Source organism: Somniosus microcephalus, chromosome 4, assembly GCF_052327205.1.
Source record: "Somniosus microcephalus isolate GS21.2 chromosome 4, FLI_Smic_1.0, whole genome shotgun sequence".
NCBI classification, from domain to species: Eukaryota; Metazoa; Chordata; class Chondrichthyes; order Squaliformes; family Somniosidae; genus Somniosus; species Somniosus microcephalus.
In genome coordinates, this window is record NC_140990.1 from 284,965,846 (window position 1) to 284,986,135 (window position 20,290).

Genomic DNA, 20,290 nt, shown 5'->3' on the forward strand with positions numbered 1-20,290 from the left:
ACATACATAGCCCAGTCTTCTATATCACTGTCGAAGGCATTAATGTTCCCATGTTTAGGCATCATAGCAATTTATCGTATTTTTACTGTTATCTAAGATGGCGGTTTCCTGCTCTTGCCGTCGTCCTCCACCCACAAAATGGCGGTTTTCCCACACTTGGCGGTCTTCACCCGTCCCCCGACGCTGTCTCCGCTTCACCGCGGCTCTCGCGCCTTCAGTTTCCCCAGACGCTGCGCCTTTAGCCCGAATGCGGCCCTTATCTCCGGTCGCGATCGATGTCCCGCGCTGCGCCTCTCGCTCGAAAGCGGCCCGGCCCTTATCTCTGGTCGCGATCGACCTCACCGCCCTTATTCCTCCGTCTTCCCAGCCCCGTCTGTACAGCCAACGCGGTTGACTTTCTGTCACATCGCTGCCCGGCTTACCCACCACGAGGTAGTAGAAGAAGCTGACAGTCGCTGATGGAGGCTTCGAGGTCAGGATGTCTTCTGCACTCCGGTTGCTCGATGCCTGCCGCTCGACGTGTCTTCCCGTAGGTGATGAGGGTGGAAACCTCTCTTCGACGTCCTGTCTGTGGACGAAGTCGCCGTGGAAATTACTGCAGCAGGGTAAGAATCGGACTCGTCGCCACTGTTAAGTCTGTGTGTTATAGTGAGAATTACTACACAGACCACAAGAGTAAATTCAACAGGTCTTTACTGGTTGGAGGTCGGACTATACTGAATACAATATTATTACACTGTGCTTATATATACCGGTGTGGTCACCACCGGTATTACGTATACAGCAGCCAAAGAAAGTAGTACCTTTCTTAAGGTGGACCAGGCTTAAGTTCTCAGGTGGAACAGGTTACATACACCACAATGTGCTTTTTGGTAGGAAGAATAAGGAGGCCATATGCTCCTTGGATAATAAGAGTCTGAATGGGATGGAGGAGCAAATTAATCTAGGGTACAGATGCACAAATCACTAATTAGCAACGCAGGTTAAAATGGCTATAAAAACATAAACCTTGCACTGGGATTCATTTCTAGAGGGAAAGAACTGAAAACCAGGGAAGTTATGTTAAACTTGTATCGAACCTTGGTTAGACCACATTTGGAGTACTGTGCACAGTTCTGGCCTCAATATTACAAAAAGGATATAGAGGTACTGGAGAAGGTGCACACAAGATTCATACCTGAACGGAAGGGATATACTTATCAGGAAAAGCTGAACAGGCTGGGGCGTGACCTGATAGAGGTCTTCAAGATAATGACAGGGTTTGATAGGTTAGATGTAAAGAAAATGATTCCACTTGTGGGGGAGCACATAACTAGAGGTGATAAATATAAGATAGGCACTAATAAATCCAATAGGGAATTCAGGAGAAACCTCTGTACCCAAAGAGTGTTAAGAATGTGAAATGCATTACCACAAGGAGTAGTTGAGGCAAATAGCATAGGTACATTTAAGGGGAAGCTACATAAGCACATGAGGGAGAAAGGAATAGAAGGATATGCTGATAGGGTGAGATGAAGAAATACGGTGGAGGCTGTTTCTGTGCTGTGCACGCAACGTAAACCGAGTTTTCGCCCCACTTCCAGCAAAGTTACAGTAGTTTGAGCGGGTGTACTTCGGAAGAAATTCCAGGTCAATTTTTTTTAGATACAGGAATCATATTGTAAGTATTTGCATAACGCTTTCCCTTCTAAATGTTGACATGTAAAGGGTTGCAGGAAGTACAGCTTTATAGACAGGAAGTGCGTGTCAGATGCAAGTTTTTTTCTAATATAGATATAGAACAGCTATCTTTACGAGCTGATTACTATATGTCTGTTGTTAAAGTAAGTTTTTAATCTGTCATTTTAACTTTTAAGTTATGAAAAAATGTAAACAAAATGCTCCCTTTGTACCTAAATAAAAGCCTCTTTAAAATATGAAAGTATAAGACTGTTAGTTATTGCACATATTTCCATTATTGCCTCTAGAGATTCTATACAAATAATTCCTGCTATTTTACAATAGCAACATGTTATTCTAAATAAATATAACGGATCTTTTCATCTACTTAATATCCAAACATTCAGATTTTGTTTTCCTGCTTTACCTCAGCAGCAGGACTAAACAGCAGTGTTGTTGATAAAAATATAACATATTCACTTGGCACTGCCATTACATTAGAGGCACAGTAGTAGTACTTGCTATTCCTCCCCCTCACCACTACACTACATGTACTGCACTGTATCAAAAGCCAAACTAAATGGGGTTGAAATTGGTATGCATTGTGCTTGTATTTCATATGTAAAATGGGTAAAAAGCAGACCAATTTAGCAGTGCAGGCTTTGGCCATACTGCTAACTTCATGAGGGTTTTTTTTTTGCACCCAAAACAAGCGTTAGGCCCCTTAGACATGTAAATTAGGAGGCCTAATGCTTGTTGCAGTATCCCTTAAAAGAAATTTGTTACCCACTCATGATTCATCGGCGGCCCGGCCCCCAATGAAAGGCGGGTGAAATTTTTATATAAAAAAAAAACGGTCCTGCAGAGTTGAAGGGGCAGGAGTGCTCCCTCAACACAACAAAAGATGTGTTCGCCACCCCAATGCCCCACCCCCCCTCCCCCATCCTGGGACTTACCTGAGGGCTGCTGCCAGCAAGGCAGTCAACCTGTTACTGATCTTTTTGTTCGGTCAAACTGCATGCTGATTGAGGCCCCATAAATCCTCAGGCCTTTCAGTTTGGGTGCACATTAGTTGTGCAGTGTCGAGGCGGAGCCTGAAAACTGGTCCAGACCAAAGTCTAGTGAGTAGGAAGGAGCCTGCAGCACAGTACTTCTGAAAATTCAAAATTATTTGCACAAAATTGATGGTCTCTTTCACAGGAACAACAAAGATGCATTTGAGAAATGGAAATTTACTCTGGTGCTTTTCTGCAGTAGTAGTTGAGGCACACTGCAGCAAAAAGGATAGAGCATTACTCTGGGGGTAACTTTCAACTTCAGCAGGGCCTTAAAACTGGTATCATATTGGCCGCCCAGTTTTATGCTGCTACTGAGGTTGAAAGCCACCCCCTGTGCATCTAGCAATACATGAACTGGAATGCTTTGCATGGTCAATGAATGTCAAAAGAGGAAAACAAATCTACTTTACATCAATGACAGCTTTCAACTTTATGAGTGTAGGAATTCATAATCAAAAATATATTTGAAGAAAATTATGTATGGACACAACTATCAATGTTTTCAAACAACATTTTACTGGAGAAAAAGTAGGCACTTGAACTTGAATTCAGAGGGGAAAACTTTTGAAGAAACTTTAGAAATGGCATTGCATGTGCATAGATGTGTCCAAACCTCCTTTGAATGAATTGAACAAACACCAAATAGTCTAACTGTGGCTCAATTCAAAGCAACTTAACTTTGCATTAGGGTCTAGCATTCAGCTTTGATGCTGAAATAAGAATGAACCAGTTATATTCTCTAATAAGGGAATACTCAGATATTGTCTTGTGTCTTAATTGATCTATCTCCTTTCCAATATTGAACATTTAAATTATATAGTGTTGCTTTAGAAGCATGGGGGAACTTCAGAAGTTGAATCCAAACACTACAATAAATCTAGCTGGTGTCATAAATTGTACACAAACTATTTCACTGTTCCATAATAGTTATCATAGGCACTTCAGAATGGTACCATTGATAACTGGCTGCACCCATCATTTCTTGCATTTGGGGTAGTCAGCAAGTATAGCATGTGAAAGAACATAAGAACATAAGAAATAGGAGCAGGAGCAGGCCAATCGGCCCCTCGAGCCTGCTCCGCCATTCAATAAGGTCATGGCTGATCTGATCCTAACCGCCAATCTACTATCACAGAACCATCTCCTGAATCTAACAGAATTAGACACACGAAATAGGAGCAGGATCAGGCTACACGGCCGCTGGGCCCGCTCCGCTACCCACAGGGCCATGTCCGATCCGAACCTAGACTCATGTCCAAATTCCTGCCCGCTCCCCGTAACCCTTAATTCCCTTTACTTCTAGGAAACTGTCTATTTCTGTTTTAAATTTATGTAATGATGTAGCTTCTACAGCTTTTTGGGGCAGCATATTCCATGGACCTACCACCCTCTGAGTGAAGTAGTTCCTCCTCATCTCAGTTTTGAAAGAGCAGCCCCTTATTCTAAGACTATGCCCCCTAGTTCTAGTTTCACCCATCATTGGGAACATCTTCCCCGCATCCACCCGATCCAACCCCTTCACAATCTTATATGTTTCAATAAGATCGCCTCTCATTCTTCTGAACTCCAATGAGTAGAGTTCCAATCTACTCAACCTCTCCTCATATGTCCATCCCCTCATCCCCGGGATTAACCAAGTGAACCTTCTTTGTACTGACCCGAGAGCAAGTATGTCCTTTCTTAAGTATGGACACCAAAACTGTATGCAGTATTCCAGGTGCGATCTCACCAATACCTTGTACAACTGAAGCAATACCTCCCTATTTTTATATTCTATCCCCCTAGCAATGAAAGCCAACATTCCATTGGCCTTCTTAATCACTTGCTGCACCTGCATACTAACCTTTTGAGTTTCGTGCACCAGGACCCCCAGATCCCTTTGTACTTCAGTACTTTCCAGTTTCTTGCCATTAAGATAATAACTTGCTCTACGATTTTTCCTGCCAAAGTGCATAACCTCACACTTTCCAGTATTGTATTCCATCTGCCAAATCTCTGCCCACTTACTTAGCCTGTCTATGTCCCCTTGCAGGTTTTTTATGTCCTCCTCACTCACTACTTTCCCTCCCATCTTAGTATCATCTGCAAACTTTGATATGTTACACTCGGTCCCCTCCTCCAAATCGTTAATATAGATTGTAAAGAGTTGGGGACCCAGCACTGACCCCTGCGGAAAACCACTAGTTACTGATTGCCAGTCTGATAATGAACCATTTATCCCAACTCTCTGCCTTCTGTTAGATAGCCAATCCTCTATCCATGCCAGAATATTACCCCCAATCCCGTGATTTTTTATCTTAAGCAATAATCTTTTGTGTGGCACTTTGTCAAATGCCTTTTGGAAGTCTAAATACACTACGTCCACTGGTTCCCCTTTATCCACCCTATATGTTACTTCCTCAAAGAACTCCAGCAAATTTGTCAAACATGACTTCCCCTTCATAAAACCATGCTGACTTTGTCCTATTAAATTATGATTATCCAAATGTCCTGTTACTGTCTCCTTAATAATGGACTCCAAAATTTTACCTACCACAGATGTTAGGCTAACCGGTCTATAGTTTCCAGCCTTCTGTCCACTGCCCTTTTTAAATAAGGGTGTTACATTAGCAGTTTTCCAGTCTGCCGGGACCTTTGCTGAGTCCAGGGAGTTTTGGAAAATTATTACTAATGCATCCACAATCCCTACCGCCACTTCCCTCAAGACCCTAGGATGTAAGCCATCAGGTCCAGGTGATTTATCCGCCTTGAGTCGCATTATTTTACCAAGTACCACTTTCTTAGTGATTTTGATTGTGTTTAGCTCCTCCCCCCCTATAGCCCCCTGTTTGTCCAGTGTTGGGATATTCTTAGTGTCCTCTACTGTAAAGACTGATACAAAATATTCATTCAGTGTTTTTGCCATCTCCATATTTCCCACCATTAATTTCCCGGTCTCATCCTCTAAGCGACCAACATTTACTTTAGCCACCCTTTTTATTTTTATATAACTATAAAAACTCTTACTATCTGTTTTTATATTTTTTGCTAATTTACTTTCATAATCTATCTTCCCTTTCTTAATCAATCTTTTTGTTATTTTTTGCTGTCTTTTAAAGTTTTCCCAATCCTCTATCCTCCCACTAGATTTGGCTACCTTATATGCCCTTGTTTTTAGTCAAATACTATCCTTAATTTCTTTACTTAGCCACGGATGGCTGTCTTTTCTTTTACACCCTTTTCTTCTCAGTGGAATATATATTTTTTGGAAGTTGTAAAATAACTCCTTAAATGTACACCACTGATCATGTATCGTCTTACCCTTTAATCTATTTTCCCAATCCACTCTACTCAATTCTGCTCTCATACCTTCATATAGTCTCCTTTATTCAAGCTTAGCACGCTTGTTTGAGATCCAACCTTCTCACCCTCTAATTGAATGTGGAATTCAACCATGTTATGGTCACTCATTCCAAGGGGATCCTTTACTAGGACATTTTTAATTAATCCTGTCTCGTTACACAGGACCAGATCTAAGGTTGCTTGCCCCCTGGTCGGTTCAGTTACATACTGCTCAAGAAACCCATCCCTAAAACACTCAATGAACTCATCCTCAAGGCAGCCCTGCCCAATTTGATTTGTCCAATTAATATGATAGTTAAAATCCCCCATAATTATAGATGTTCCCTTATTACAAGCCTCAACTATTTCCTGATTGATACTCCATCCAACAGAGTTGCAACTGTTCGGAGGCCTATAGACTACGCCCACTAGTGTTTTTTTCCCCTTATTATTCCTTATCTCCACCCAAACTGTTTCATTATCCTGATCTTTTGACCCAATATCATTTCTCTGTATTACAGTGATTCCTTCCTTTATTAACATAGCCATCCACCTCCCCTTCCTTCCTGCCTGTCCTTCCTGATCGTTAAATAACCTGGTATGTTTAATTCCCAGGCATTGTCACCCTGCAGCCATGTTTCTGTAATGGCCACAAGATCATACCCATATGTAGTTATTTGTGCCATTAACTCGTCTATTTTGTTACGAATGCTACGTGCATTCAGATAGAGAACTTTCAATTATGTTTTGTGACACTTAGTTCCTGCTTTTGCCCTTTTTATTACTTTACCTTTTACTCCATACCTTCTGCCCCTTCCTAACACACTCTGGTTTTTAATTTCCCCACTGCTACCTAAGTCTATGACCTTCTCTGTTGTCATTTTTATTATTTGCTCTCTAGGAACCTCCCCCCCCACCAGTTAGTTTAAAGCCCTCTCTACAGCCCTAGTTATATGATCCGCCAGGACTCTAGTCCCAGCACTGGCCAAGTGAAGCCCGTCCCAACGGAACTCCCTCCTGCCCCAGTACTGGTGCCAGTGTCCCAGGAAGCAAAACCCATTTCTCCCACACCAGTCTTTGAGCCACGCATTTAACTCTCTAATTTTATTTGTCCTAGCCAAATTCGCTCGTGGCTCAGGTAATAATTATTACCCTTGAGGTTCTGTTTTTTAATTTGACCCCTAGCTGCTCATACTCCTTTAACAGAACCGGCTTCCTAGTCCTATCTACGTTGTTTGTACCAACATGGACCACAACAATCGGATCCACCCCCTCCCACTGCAAGTTTCTTTCCAGCCCAGAGGAGATGTCCTTAACCCTGGCACCGGGTAGGCAACACAGCCTTCGGGACTCTCGCTCTCGGCTGCAGAGAACTCTATCTATCCCCCTAATAATACTATCCCCTACCACTACAACATTTCTATTTACTCCCCCCTCTTGAATGATTCCACGGTGCTGTGGCCAGGTTGCTCATCCTCCCTGCAGTCCCTGCTCCTGTCCCCACAGGGAGTAAGAACCTCGAACCTGTTGGACAAGAGCAAGGGCTGCGGCTCCTCCAACACTTATAAGAACTACTTATAATAGCTTCTGCTAAGGAATGATAATGATTAGTCTAATATTCCCTTTGCCTATGTTTAGATCTATTTGAAAGCAAGACAGAAATGTCACAAACACAACTTAAGAAGAAGAAAAAAGAATGGCTTCAAGCTATAATCCTGTGACAATGGTGCCCATTTATGGTTAAATTGTTATAGATAGTAATCTGACCATAAAATTCCAAATCATCAAGCATAATCCTATTCCTTTCTCCACAATAGATCACAGTACATATCCTAATGGGTCTCATGTCATATTACTTTTTTTTCCTGTACTGAAGCACCTCAGGTAAAGTTACGCCTGTATTTGCTGCGCTAACCCATCTAAACTTAAATATACTTCACCTATAGTAGAGCCAAGACTGCAATTATACTGCACTATTGATATGAGGCTGGCAGCTATGGAATACAAATTACAGCTGCCAAGATCAGAGTTATACTGCAGGCTATGACAGGCACATGCACAAAGTTTTGCTGCTCCAAATACTACTTTGTAATGTTTGGCAAGTGCAAGTGACAGTGCCTGTTGCCTCATAAGATTAAAAATGCTCAATCCTAAATGTATATTGTTGCCTGGAAATCCAATGGACTAAGGAGTCTGTAAACGCAGTTTCACATGAGATTGGAGTTATACTGTCCCCGGTGTGAAGTACAAGGGAGATGAGACTGTCTCTTGAAGCCAGTTTGGGCTCTGTCTGCCAACTTGTACTGCCAATTTTCCATTGATGAACACCAAATACCATTGATATTCACATTGATACAACTGTAGTGGTATAACTGCAGCCTAAATTACTATCAAACTGTTGAATACATGAACATGTGGATACCACTCACCATTCAATTACTCTGATACAGCCCAAAATGGCTTAAAATCATAGCAAATCTATTGTTCTGATGAAAGGTCATCGTCCTGAAATGTTAACTTTGTTTCTCTCTTCACAGAAGCTGCCAGACTTGCTGGTTATTTCCAGCTTTTTCTGTTTTTATTACAATTTATTGTGTTGACAATATGGTGTTAACAATGTTTTGGAAATCTATTATTTTCAATAAACAGTGATGATTTTCCAGGAGTTGTACTTCTACAAATTATTATGCATGAGATGTAAATAATGTAGGTGCTGTAGAGCAAAGTATACTCTTCATCAGAAAATGATGCAAGAGACTTTAGCATGGCTCGGAACTTCAAAAGTTGCAATTACTAACCATGTAAGATCAAAGTTGACATAGTGATGTCCCCGAGAAACATCACTGGCCACAAGGGATTCCTGTTAAAGAACAGCTAAGGTAGCTTAGGTAGGCAATTCATTAATAAGCAATTGTATTCACATGTGACAATGCTTTACGACAGATTGAAGCTGTTGTAATGGATTATTTCCAAATTAAGACACAAGATGATCTCGGGGGAGGGGTGGGGGGGTTCAAGGATAACGGAATTTGGTGCATCTCTGCCTCAATGCAGAAATACCACAAATCCCTTATGATCTTGCATCCACTGCAGAACATAGGCCTCAGATGGAAATATGTAGCAAAGCTGATTTGCAAGATATTTGCTGGTCCCAAATGGCCTTGCAATATCACAAAGAAAACACTCCCTTAATTGGTTCATGTACGTAAAACATTTCCACAGCACTACCTTTCTCACTTCCTTAATTTACTTTTACAAAACAGCTTTCTTCTATATTCTTTGATTTGCTTGTTATTTTTATTTTAGTTTCATTTCTACCCTCTTATTTTTAATAAGTGGCCTACTTAACTTCATCAACTTAGATGATACACTAGTGTAACAACAAAAGGACTGTTTACTAATACAAAGGAATTGAACAGTAACCCGATCTATAAATAACAATATGTTAATACTTTAACCATAAGCCTGGGTAGTCAAATAGCTGGGGCAAAGCATTGCTTGATAGTCATTGTACTGTAAATTGGTTAAATCTTAAAATAGAAAACACAACAGGCTGGAAGTAATAACAACATAAAAGAGGTGATCAAAAACTGCTATTGATTAGTTTACTACTTTATTATACTAATTACCATAAGCCAGAACTAGAGAAAGTACTAAGAAAGCTTTGCATTTTTAACCTTGACAAAATCCATTGAAATCTGTTTTAAATCCCTGGTGTTTTAATAGTCTCATGCCATGTGATAGTACATTAGAAATACAAATGCTCAGCAAGTCATACCTCTGGCAGTCTTTTGCATTTTTTGTTCGGAGTGAGGGTTTCAAGATTAAAAATGAATTACTACAGTAGGCAACATGACAAGAAAAATAAAACAGCACCAAGCTCTGCAGCCTTTAATGTTAGTGTAAATCATGTGTTGATTAACATTCCAGTGATGAGATCCGAGTTATCTTGGAAAACTTTATTCTATACCATCTAAAAGAATGGCATTTGATTCAGCTCGCAACTAATGAATAACAATATCTCACAGGTGAATAATTCAGGTGGTGAACTTTGCACAGTAGATTCACATGCTATTGCATTCAAGCCACTACGCCCCATTTTTATTGTTGAAAATGTTTTCTTAAAATTAAAAAGCACTCTCACCCATTTTTGTCTGAACTCCAATTGGCAAACAACAGGAGTAGAAGAAGTTAATAAAATTGAATCTTGCCTTGGGCGGGATGTTTTTCACGTCCACACTTGTGTGCTTATTGGCTTCTGTGGTAGAAGAAAGCACAGAGTGGAGCTCTCTGCTGCCACTTCTCCTATACAGAACATACTGCCGTGATTTTTCACATATCACAATTTCAGACATAAAACTCTCCCTAATCTAATCTGTATGAAAAATAACATCATAATGGGATATAATAATAATCTGGCACTGTGCACTGTTTGAACTCTTGTAGACTATGGAAGATCTTAGTTAACCCCAGATTCCCCTCAGTCTCATAAAACTGCACTGTATTACTTTTTATCTTTAGCAATCTGGTTTCTGAAGGACTCATTTAAAGCAATATAGAATTTACTTGCTTTATTAATTTGCACAGAAGACTAATTTTCATTAGGTGGAGGTATTTATCAATCAATACTGCATTGTTTTATCATTATGACTGGCAGAGTGAGCTAAGCCAAACCAAGTAAATGATTTGAATCAGAAGCTGCTGGATACTAACATTTCAAAGGAATGGTCATCAAAATGGTAATGGTTTTTCCAGAAATGCTTGTCACATAAATACTAATGGGCAAGCACTGGTATAATAGATTATTAGAAAATGACCACTGTGGGGCAGAATAGCTTTAAACAACTCTAAAATAAATCATTTTACAGGATTTGTCCTGAAAGAACATGAGCTGCAGATATTAATATTTTAAAATCCTTTCCATCGTAGCTTGTTTTAATAACTGAATATCATGTCACATAACCTATTTACTGTAGTTACTGTGCAGAAATTGTGCCATCTAGTCCTTTATTCCCTAAAATCCACAGATGTAATGTATCATTTTACCATTGCAATACCATAGTTTTCTATTGATATCTTCGGTACAATGCCTAGTTCAGTTCACTAAGCTCTCTGTGCAATACTGTACAACCCCATGCTAGTTTATAGCTAGCACTGCAGTGCAGACATCCAAAAGAACTTGTACTGAAATGAGGCAAATGCTGGAGAGTGGTGCTAGAGATAGAGGAAAATAACTGAGAATACTAAGCACCTCTTTAGATATTAAAAGGAGTCACTTCAGATTATTATTATAATGCTAATGCAGTTATGTGTACTACCAGAAATTCAGTGAATCAAACACTGCATGCAACACAGAACTGCAAAATAATTGGATTATTTTAACTCATACAGTACTGAATGCCAGCTTTACAGTACCATATTTTCTTCAGATATCAGTAAGATCCTTTTATAAGTCTATACTGTGGTTATTATAAAATGAAATGAGTGGGAAGAACAGATCTTACCTCATTTTTGAAAATACATATAATCAAACACTTTGTCAACAATTCATTTATTTATTAATCACAGTACTATCAAACCGGAAAATGAAATACAAACTCCAGAGCCGTGCTTGTATATGTTTTTAAGAGCAGGGAATTAGAAATATGAGTATGAATTATTTAAGCTTCTAATATTTCTAACAGATTGTAGAGATGGTGTTACTGTAAGCATCTGTATCATTTACTTGCAATTGCTATACCACCAGTGAAGCACACCACCTAGATAAACTGAAGTCATGACCACTGTCTTGAAGTAAAAGCAACAAGAAAAATACATACTGTATATAAAAACAACTAAGCATCATTACTTAACTAACGGCAAATTAGCATGGAATTACTTTAAATTCTGCAAGATTGATTTAGTGCTGATTGGTGCACTTTTACAAATAAGTAGGGAAAGAAAGAACTAATTAACAACTTTCTTGATATTATTATGGATTAACCCTACCCCCAAAAAAGTACTGTATAGTGGTTAGGGGTTTATCTGTAGAGCATAGATGCAAGAATCTATGCATGGATCACCAGTGCGAAACTGTCCAATTCTGGGCACCACACTTTTGCAAGGATGTGAAGGGTTTAGAAAGGGTGCAGAAAAGATTTACGAGAATGGTTCCAGGGATGAGGGACTTCAGTTACATGGATAGACTAGAGAAGCTGGGGTTGTTCTCCTTAGAGTAGGGAAGGTTGAGAGGAGATTTGATAGAGGTATTCAAAATCATGATGGGTCTAGACAGAGTAGATAGAGAGAAACTGTTGCCATTGGCGGAAGGGTCGAGAACCAGAGGGGACACAGATTCAAGGTGATTGACAAAAGAACCAAAGGCGACATGAGGGAAAACTTTTTTACCCAGCAAGTGGTTAGGATCTGGAATTCACTGCCTGAAAGGGTGGTGGAGGTAGACTTAATCGTGGCTTTCAAAAGGGAATTGGATAAGTACCTGAGGGAAAAACATTTTCAGGGGAAACGGCGGGGGAGTGGGACTAGCTAAAATGCTCTTGCAGAGAGCTGGCATAGTCTCGACGGGCCTTATGGCCTCCTTCTGTGCTGTAACCATTCTACGATGATTCTATGAACTAATACAAAAAGGAATATATTTATAGAAACCTGCATTTCTAATTTATTTTTAAAATTGCAAAGATCTCATCTAAGAAAGTGTTTTTCAATTTCTGGTTGGCACTTTAGTTTTATACTAAAAGATATGCTGCACCTTTAAACAGTACATTTCCCTTATTGCTCTTGACATTTTGTCACAATTTACCATCAAAAAAGTGTAGTCTATAAAATTATATGATACTGAATATTGAAAAGGACAAACATTAAAATTGATATTTAAAAGTTAGTTGCCATAATCTCGAAGACTGGAATATGTTGAAGTTTATTTTACGTGGTACAAAAATAAAATAAACATAATCTGCTAATGGCCCTCATAGAGTTAATTGGACAGTCAGATATTAAAATGGTACTTTCCACTAAAATAAAATGATTCAGTGATTCAGCATTCTTCATCATTTAAATAAAGCCTGCTAATATGCAGCTTATGTTAAAACAATGTTATGATATTCCCCTTGTGTTCATGTAAGTGTATTAAATAATGTTGAATGCAATCATGAGTCACCTGAAACTAGGCAGAAAAACTGAAGTGTTTGTTGAAGTTTATCAATACCAGTAAAGAGCAAGTGATCAAAAGAGCACAATAGAAATCTATTTATTATTCTCTATGATCTGCATGTTGGATTTTCTTTCCTTTATTAATGAGCATGCTGCAAAACATTATTCTGTGGCTTCTACTCGAGTAGCATTAGAAACAGAATGTGCTTCCATTACAGTATTAACCCTTTCATGAGCATAACCCTGCATTTAGAGCTCAACAAAATGCACTCCAAACAGCATTAACATATTATTTCTTCTACCACTGCTATATTAACTTTTTGTTTGAACAATAATATATTACAACTATGTGGCATCCTGTGAATAGACTGGATGCAATTAAATTAAGTATTCAGCAAAACAAATAAATAATAATATTACCGTGTTTAACAGACAGAAGCAACATTCTGAGATCACGTCATGAAAACTAGAACTTAATGTTGCTCTGCTATCTTTACAATCAGAACTGGAGGTGAACAGATTCTCTTTTATCTCTGGATATTTATTCTCACTTTAGAGTACCTCATTTTTACATAATTTAACCATAACCTAATTCAGATTTATGTTTAATATGTTGAGCTCTGAATAAAACGATCAAGAACAATTCTGTAAATAAAGCCATTTCAACCAATTATTGTATATTTGTTAACATTCAAATGACTGAAACAACAATCTTATTTTAATTCGGTCTATAGGAATCTAATTTTGGCATCTGAAAGATTTGTATGGCAAGAAGTTAGTTTTCCAAATCCTCAACCCTTAGAAATCATGTAGCCTCGGAAAAGCATTCTGTAATCTCAACCAATCCACTTCTAGATTGTGGTAAATCCCATGATAAACTGAATGACAAGAAGTGAATTACAGCATAGCATACACTGAATACAGAGCATCTCTACAGCAGTGAATCTCTGTCCTCCTTCCGGTTTCACTAATTACACAATAACCAGAGTTGACAATGTATATTTACAACTACTAATTGTTATAACAATACCAGATACTAATTCAGGGAATCATTCCATCCTATTCCTATAACCAGCTTTTAAAAAAATGTATGGCATATCCCAATGTAACCTTGACAAGCAAGCAAATAAAGGAAGGTTCTTACACTGTAGCTCTGTCTACTGCAGTTTATGCCTCAGCTGATAGTTGCTGAAAGCACAGTCTCAGGATCGTAAATAACCAGTTTCATCTGGCAAAGCAATTCAAAAAAAAGGTGCAAAGAAAATAATGCTGAAGCTTAGATTAAGCAAATGGGTTATACGCTCTGCTTCAGTTTGAATTAAAACTGTTGGGGAACTTCTACAGTAAACATGTTTATTCTGAACTGCAAATAAAAATAGAACTTGAAAGCAATAATATTGTTAACAAATCAGCTGTTTTAGTTTGCTCACATTTTCAAGGAAAATGCATTTGGAAATTCACATTTCAATGATGCAAGAAAATATGACTGGAATTCTGCTGTGACATATATATATATAGATATAAAACTCACTGTAAAATATCAGCTTATATAGATCATCACATTTAAAGTTATTCTGTTACAACCGAAAGTGGAAAAATATAAAATAACATGTCTTAAGAGACCAATACCTGGTCTTGTTGCTGCTGGCTTCCCCTCCCCATGTTAGGCTGCTCCTTCATGGCTGTCATTGTAGATTTTGGGCACACTTACTCACTCGCAGTTCAGTATTAGGCTCCTAACTTGGCAGCTGATGCATGACAGGTCTCTTTCTTGAAAGCCTGAAAACTGCAGCTGAAGATAACAGCAAAGCAGGAGCAGCCCCTGAAGTTCCCACTGCCTGACCTGCCAACCTGCTGCAAGTCCCCTCAATCAGGGCAAATGCTATAATGAAGAAGCAAATGTGAAGAGGCGGATTAAAATTAAACTATCAAGGCACTAGGCAGTCCGGGTGACAAGGTGCCAACACACCTGTGTGCTGTAATGCACATTCTCAAGGAACTTGGGAACAAAAAGGCAAGGCCAAGAGCAACCCTCAAAGCTCAACTACAAGCATTTAAAACCTTACTGTCATGTCAGTAAATTACAGAGTCTGACAGGTAAGCTCTCGCTGCTCTTCTCTTCTGCAGTGCTCGCTGCCACTGATTAGCACATCTGGAGGAAAATCAAATGTCAAATTCAGTTTCCCTCCCTCAGCTGGAAGAAACCATTTCAGATGAAAAAAGGAGGGGGGGAATTATCCAGTAAGCAGCGATGATCAAACAGCAGCAATGAGCAGGCCACTTAGTGATTAGTCAGGTCCTTCCTAGCAACCTTGCCTGTCAGTCAGGATGCAAGTGCTGCCTCATGCAAATTAGCAGCCTTAATAAATACAGTGACCCACCATGCTGCAATGTGTATTCTTTAATTATGCCTCTTGTGAGAAATAATGAAACCTTAAAGTAGTGAGTGCATAAAGATAGCTTGCTGCATTAAAATATCAATTAACCCATCTCCATGGAAATGCATGAGAGTTGTTAGTGCAGCCTTAGAGGGCAGTCAATATGCTGTGACTAAAGAAAAACCAAACCAGGTTTGTTGTATTTTTAAAAAATCTGTATAAATATAGATGACTTTATAATATAATTAATGTTGAGTGTCGATATATTCACAATGTGTGTATGAAAAGGCAATATTTTAGAAATTTATATTTTAAAAAACTGATAACCACAAATTCACATATTTCAAAAACAAATTATAGTACTTAAGATTATGAAAATGTATAGATTTCAACTGATTATGAAAATATAATATTCATGTCTGCATAAATACTAATAATTTTCAAACCAAGATCAGCTGTACAAAATGCACAGAACATTCTATCCATAGTTTTGTAAAATAATTAATTCAAATGAGCTTAATGGAGTATCAGTTTATTACTGCAGCACCAGTTTCTCATTTCTGAATAATTGATAAGGCAGAAGGGATGTTATTTTCTCCTTGTGCTGCATTATCATTATTATCTAATCGCTTAAAGGGAATTTTTCCCTATTAAAAATGTGAGACCTTGTGTTAGTTACCTCACAAAAATAAAATCCTCCCAGCTGTTCAATTCACTATTTGTTGCTGAACAATTCCAGTGATTCTCTTGGCAGGGCGGGAGGAGGTCAATTAAAGTGAGTAGTGTCAGTCTTTGGAAATGGGATACTTTTTGCCTCAATTTTGTCCTCCAATTCAAACACTCCCAGTTAAGGTACAACACAAACCAATCCTGAGCAAGACTTTCTTTACTTTGTCTCTTAAAGCTGATCTTAGAAAAGCTTGCCTTTCTTTACTGCTTGGTTATTTTTGACTTCCCACATCAGCAACCATTCTGGGCTGAGTGGTATTGCTCATTTAGTACCAAATTATTGGCAGTTTTGTGCTTCAGGCCTATGCCCAGTAAAAGTGTCTGAAATTCCCCAAACTTATTTCATATAGGACCCTTATGAGCAGCATTGTGAAAAGACTTTCATTGCATCAGTCTGGCCTGGGTTTGAACCGGGATCCCAGAGATGAAAGGAGAGTGCGCAAATCCAACTTTACTCGTTACATTTTTTAACCACTGGGAGCGCCATTATTATTTCTTCCTGCGGTGCATTTAGGCAATATGATATTACTGAGACCACCATGTGTTGAACAGCTGTACTACATTAAAAGCTTTGATCCATACACACTACAGATAATTGTAATTTGCATTTGGAATAAGGTATTGAAGTTTATATAGGGTAAACAGCTGTTAGTTCCTCACAACATACTGTATCCTTTTGCCCCTTGGCCTAGGATAGTGTGTATGATCAAAGCACTTGTATAATTGATTATTCACTACACATGAGGTATCAGCATACAGTGACAGCCATCAAAAATGATTTGGAAAGATAATTCAAGATATACAACAAGTTGAAACATTAATTTATAGGATATTCTGGCTAAAGGGAATAAGAAACACAATAACATCATGAGAGAAAGGGAACAGTTAAATGAAGGAACTGACTAAATCAATGTTATTAAGCTTAATTTTAAATAATGCAAATACTAACCGACTTAGCGATTAGACAACAATGATAGAATTGGGGCTATAGTTTTAATGTGCTTATCATTGGAAAATGTTGAGGATCATTTTGTTGAAGGATTGCTGTATTTAATGTATTAACACACACGGGTCATACTGGGCTCGTCAGCCACAATAAAAATATACTACTAACAAAACTCTTAGTCATGTTCATCCATTCGGAAACAGATTAGAGAGATTGGTGGTGAAAGAATTCAGTAAGTGTTAGATTTTCATCATAGGTAGCCTAACTCCATATGACCTCATTCAGTACATAACCTTGTCTGGGTTTAATCCATTTAAGCACAGTAGTGGCACAGCATGTTAGCAGGATTGTTCTTTCATTTCTGGAACCTAAGTTCAACGGCAGTCTAGATGGATGCAAAGAAGGTCTCCTCTCTTAGCCTCTAAATCAATGTTGAGGTTATGAGTCTCAAATGAAATTAATTTAGATGGCGCAAGTCAACATATGACAGCTGTAGAGTGCACCTTCAGTTTCAGGGTACAATATAAGAACCTCAAGCTTAAAACCTCCTCCCACCACACACAAAAGGATTCTTTTGACAGACATGAAGCACTAAACAGCTGCAAAATGTCACTACAATTCCTTTTTACCTACAGTGCCTGGAGGCATGGTGGCACAGCACGTCAGTCCAGTGACCCAAGATATGGGGTTCTGCTCATAATTTTCTGATCTCCATTTTGGGTAGGTGATGAATAGAAGTGAGGCATTTCCACATAGTAGCAGTATATGATACAGCACAGAACGAGGCCATTCAGCCCATCCAATTAGTTCTACTCCCCTGCTCTTTCCCCATAGCCCTGTAAATCTTTTCCCTTCAAGTATTTCTCCAATTCCCTTTTGAAATTTACCATTGCATTTGCTGGATTCAATGCAGGAAATGCACAGGAGAAGTTAGCTGTATCTGCTTCGGCACATCTCCAGGTAATCAGTTATAGAATGGCACTGGTAGAGGCCTACAAGTAATTTACTGGTACTCTTTGTTGGCTAGAAAATGGTGTGCAATACTGAGGAGGGAAGAGAACCAGAACTGGATGTGATATTTGGGAGAGGAGAGAGGTGGGGAGGTAGAGACAGAGAAGGAGAGCCAAAAGAGATAGTCAAATAAAAATTATTTTAAGTATTACTGGGTGAACCATAGCCAATGGGCAGAAAGTGGTTGCATTTTAAATTCTCTAGTGAGAACACCTTTACAGTTGACAGAGAGCCAGACAGCCCCCTACACATCCATAATCTATAGACTCAACTAGACTATAACTGGGAGACAGACAAAAGCAACTGTGTTCCCCATTTCTCAATTATTCATTTTTGTAGTTGATTTCAAGAGCAAAATGTATATCATTAAGACAGCAACTATATCATCATCGTTGTCCTTGGACTTTAACATCTTTATTCCTCACCAGGCCTAAAACTTGGGCAGTATTAATCAAAGATTCCATTGTAGCACAACATTAAGATTTAGGGATAGTGAAAAAGCTGAATTGATTTGGCTAGAGTTAGGATCAAGAAGGGAACTGTTACTCTGAGTTTATTACATATGATTACAGAGGATATACGGCACAGAAACAGGCCATTCGGCCCAACCAGTCCATGCCAGTGTTTATGCTCCACACGAGCCTCTTCCCGTCTTTCCTCATCTAAATATATCAGCGTAACCCTCTATTCCCTTTTCCCTCATATGCTTGTCCAGCCTCCCCTTAAATGCATCTATACTATTTGCTTCAACCACTTCCTGTGGTAGCGAGTTCCACATTCTCACCACTCTTTGGGTAAAGAAGTTTCTTCTGAATTCCCTATTGGATTTCTTGGTGACTATCTTATATTGATGGCCTCTAGTTATGCTCTTCCCCACAAGTGGAAACACTCTCTCTGTATCCACTCTATCAAAACCTTTCATAATTTTCAAGACCTCTATTAGGTCACCCCTATTGTAGATGACCGAATAGTGGAAAGAAGACACAAAGAAATATGTAGTCACATTAGTGAAAAATGCAGAAATAACAGGGATGTTATAATAGATGACTGTAATTATTCAAAGGTAGTTTGGGGTAACAGTAATACAAGTGGCAATGAAAAGAAAGGGTTTTCACAACATGCACAGGTCTGCTTTCTAGATCAGTATCTTTTTAATCCAAGGAGGGAAGTAATACTTGATCTAGTTATAGGAAATAAAGTGGACTCTAATATAAAGGTAGGAGAACATCTAGGAAACAGCAATCATAAAATAATTAGGTTTGATATAAAAAGTGATAAAGGTACTTGACTGAAAAAAAGCAAATTCCATTGAAATAAAAGGGAATTAGACCAAAAAAGGGTAGATAAGACAGTGGACAAACAATGGGGAACTTTCAAACAGGAGATGATTAGGGTACAAACTAGGTACATTCACACATGAAGTGAAGGGGTGCAATGAGTAAAGAAATTACAAGTACAATTAGACCTTAAGAGGCACATGACAAATCTTGGGCTAATTATATAAAAACAAAATTAGCAGTGGTATTGCATTGAAAACCTCACAGGCCCTGGCACAACTTCTATATCCTAGGATGTTTAAAAATTATGGCCAGAGCCTTTACTATTTCCTCACTGACTTCCCTCAGCAATCTAGGATGCATAACACAGGGGCTGAGGGTCAGTTATTTTTAAGGAGAGGGTTATGATGGTGATTCTGAAAGGATGGGGGAGGGGACTGTACCCAAGGAAAGGGAATCATTTACAATGAACACCAGCATAGGGCCAAGAAGGAAAGGTGAGTAGAGGAGCAGAAGGTGAGCATCATGGACTGAGGTAGGGGAGAGCCTTGAGGAAGGTTTGGCTTGGTGGGCAAGGGGTAGCTGAATCAATGGTGACAAAGAAATCCATAAACTCCTCAGCTGAGGTTGGAAGGGGCAGGAGAGAGGGGTTTAAGGAAATGGTTGGTAATGGAGAATCTCTGCTCTCCAGGATGATTCTAAAGTAGTGGGTGGTTTTGGCAGAGAAGGTCCAGCCAGATCTTGCCTTAGTGGTAAGCCAGT

At 39.0% G+C, this 20,290-nt stretch overlaps 1 protein-coding gene across 1 annotated transcript in view; it reads right to left on the reverse strand.

Moving 5' to 3' along the window:
* Positions 1-15,296, reverse strand: part of dpp10 (dipeptidyl-peptidase 10 (non-functional)) — a 1,285,183-nt gene extending 1,269,887 nt beyond the window's left edge. Inside the window, exon 1 of the mRNA XM_085986567.1 lies at positions 14,817-15,296. Within this exon, the coding sequence (XP_085842693.1) occupies positions 14,817-14,876 (60 nt within the window). The 5' untranslated portion in view covers positions 14,877-15,296. The remainder of the gene's footprint in view (positions 1-14,816) is intronic.
* Positions 15,297-20,290: the final 4,994 nt, after the last annotated feature.